The sequence below is a fragment of the Rhagoletis zephyria genome, unplaced genomic scaffold, assembly GCF_001687245.7.
Source record: "Rhagoletis zephyria isolate East Lansing unplaced genomic scaffold, Rhagoletis_zephyria_1.1 Rzeph_scaffold_30710, whole genome shotgun sequence".
NCBI classification, from domain to species: domain Eukaryota; kingdom Metazoa; phylum Arthropoda; class Insecta; order Diptera; family Tephritidae; genus Rhagoletis; species Rhagoletis zephyria.
Window position 1 is genome coordinate 1 of NW_016187766.1, and position 2,826 is coordinate 2,826.

The following is a 2,826-nucleotide window of genomic DNA, read 5'->3' on the forward strand; positions in this document are numbered from 1 at the left end:
TATATAAGCGTGATTCGGGCGCATTGTGTTCATCCTCCTCATGTTCCATCTCTGAGATGTGTGCCTTCATTGAAGCCTGTCGCATCACCTTGTGACGCAAGCGTATTGGATTCATTTCTGCAGCAAGTGACACCTTCGAACCGAACCAACCGTCGTTGGCGCGTGCCATCATCGGTGTACCGGGTTCGGTAATTTCATAGCCCGGAGTTTCCAAGTCGTCTTCGTTGAAGAGATACTGCGAGGAGAATATACTGCGCTTGTGATGTTTCTTGTACTGACAGTATTTGCACTCATATTCTTCATTCTCATTTGTAGGAGCAAGTGGGACCAACTGGTTATCGGCATTCGCCGTTTGTTGCGCTGCTGCTGATTCCTTGGGTTTTGTTGTATGCCACAGCACGGGCTGCAAAGTCATCGCACACAAGAGCGCATTTAGCGCAATGGCGGCATAAATTAGTATCGTACCCTGTGCGCCGTAGTAGATGAGCAAGATCGTAGTAATGTGAGGGAAAATAATGGGTCCCAAACCGGTTATGGTCCAAGAAAAGCCAGTTGCACGTCGTCGGCGAGTTTTAAAGTACGTATTCACTGCCAACGACACAGCAGCCATGCTGAGGCCCATGCCGGTACCTGAACGAAAAATGTGGTCGGTTTATGAATAGGAAGAGGAAGGAATCAGAATGAAAATGAGATATAGTACGACTGGAAATATTTACCATAAATAACTGAAAAACTAAGCACATACTGCCAAAATGTGGTACACCAAGCTGTCAGTAAAATGCCAGTGAAGATAAAAATATTGCCGGCAATGGCCACTTGGCGAAATGAGAAGCGACGAAACATGGCACCATTCATAATACCTAAATACATAAGAAAATATGTAAGTATAGTTTCTGAAATGTAGTATTTAGGAATTTTAATGCTTACCAACTAATGATGATAGACTCATTATAATATTTACAATAGTGGTAGTCTCCTTTGCTGTGAACCCTAGATCCACCATACGCTGCCGATAGATCAGGCCGTATTGCTGCAGTGGAGGGAAAATGGAGAGCTGTGTGGGGTATGCAATAAAAATAAGTAAAATTTCTTTGAGAGAAGCCTACAAATAAATATGTGTGTACATATTTAAGTATAATTATTACTTACATTACTGAGTCCAGCTGCTACGCAAACCACCCAACCCCAGCCGCCATCGGGTGCCACAAAGTTCGGACCGAGGTCACTTTTATCACGACGTTTGGGTTTATTTGGCTTTGTGGTCGCATTATAAACTGTTATANGTGTACATATTTAAGTATAATTATTACTTACATTACTGAGTCCAGCTGCTACGCAAACCACCCAACCCCAGCCGCCATCGGGTGCCACAAAGTTCGGACCGAGGTCACTTTTATCACGGCGTTTGGGTTTATTTGGCTTTGTGGTCGCATTATAAACTGTTATATTATTCTTCTCAGCTAGTGTAGCTTTTTCGATCGCCATCTTAGTATGTGTGTGTGTGCGCCTTTTTACGTTTTTAAAACGTTAAGTTTATTTAATAATGGAGAGCAAAAAAAATGTATTATCTGTGCGTTGACGATCGGATCTCTGTAAAACATACAATTATTTTTAATTAGTTGCCTACTATATTATAACAATTAATTATTGTATGTATTCATAGCCACGAAAACGAGTTGCGCACGCGAATTGTGTGGTAACAGGGGAATGTATTTAGTATGTATATTCTCGCATTTGTACCCGTAAATCTTAGTAAGTTGTTTTTTTTTTGTGTAGGTTCTGATTTTTATTTTGTTTACCAAACGACGATGTACATATGTATCTCGTTTTGCTAGATATCATAAAACGTTTCCTGTTACTATGCTACTTTGATTTTAGAGTAGTTGAGTTAAAAGCTAATGAATATTTATTAAATAAAATTTCAAAAATTTATTTTAAGCACAAGTTTATAAATAAGTAATGTTTCAAAATGGGTTTGATAAGAATTGTTGGTACCGAAAGGAGAAAAATTTCTCTAACCGGAGTTAAACCAATAAAAATCGGACGTTTGGCGTTGACGATTTATTGAATAACTTACTTATAAATCTAAGCTAAAATTAATTTTTATTCTAAACTGTTAGTGTATTCTATGAAATTAAAGAGGTGCAACAGTTTCGCCTCCAATAACAAAAAAAAATAAATAAAAAAAATAAAACAAATAGAACACTAAAGTCGAGTCACCCATTATAATGGTTACGGTACAGAAGTCCTGATGCATCACTTAATGAAATTCTGACTTCGAATAATTAAAACTTTATGGCTTTGATTGTTTTAAGTCGCCTCGTTTCGCGGTTGCAGCCTTTTTCTTTGAAAAGTTCCAAGCTTCGGACGTGGAAGCTTATATCCAATTCTTCCTAAAGTAAATATTCAAGAGTGATACAAATCTTTGACATAATATGTAAATGTTTTTTGTTCTTTTTTCAGACAATTGGTAGATACTACAGGTTCCGCAAACTATATAAGTCATGGAGCGATACTCAGTGGAATAACGCATAAAAGTGATATCAACGCTTTATGAAAATGGTAGTTCTGCAATAAGTGCATTTAGCGCATTGCGTGATTTTATCGGTCAACATAACCGGCCATCTTAGTTAATAATCAACCGTTTGATACAGAAACTCGAAGAAACTGGGTCGGTGCAAACATTGAAAATACCTGTGCGTCTTCGAACAGGTCGTTCGGCCGAAAATATTGCTGCTGTGGTACAAAATTTGGATCAGGCCAGTAACATTGTTAACGTTATCCTAAGATGATATCTAACAAACTTTTTATGGCCTCAATTAGATG

The 2,826-nt window shown here is 38.2% G+C and overlaps 1 protein-coding gene across 1 annotated transcript; it reads right to left on the reverse strand.

Moving 5' to 3' along the window:
- Positions 1-3: 3 nt before the first annotated feature.
- On the reverse strand, positions 4-2,569 carry LOC108383100 (monocarboxylate transporter 13-like; the record flags this gene model as incomplete). Its single annotated transcript, XM_017639485.1, has 5 exons — positions 1,416-2,569; positions 1,150-1,250; positions 928-1,054; positions 717-860; positions 4-630 (listed from the first exon to the last, which is right to left on the reverse strand). Coding segments are annotated over exons 1-5 (1,069 nt in total), but the record flags the coding sequence as incomplete, so codon positions are not given.
- Between the last annotated feature and the right edge of the window lie 257 nt (positions 2,570-2,826).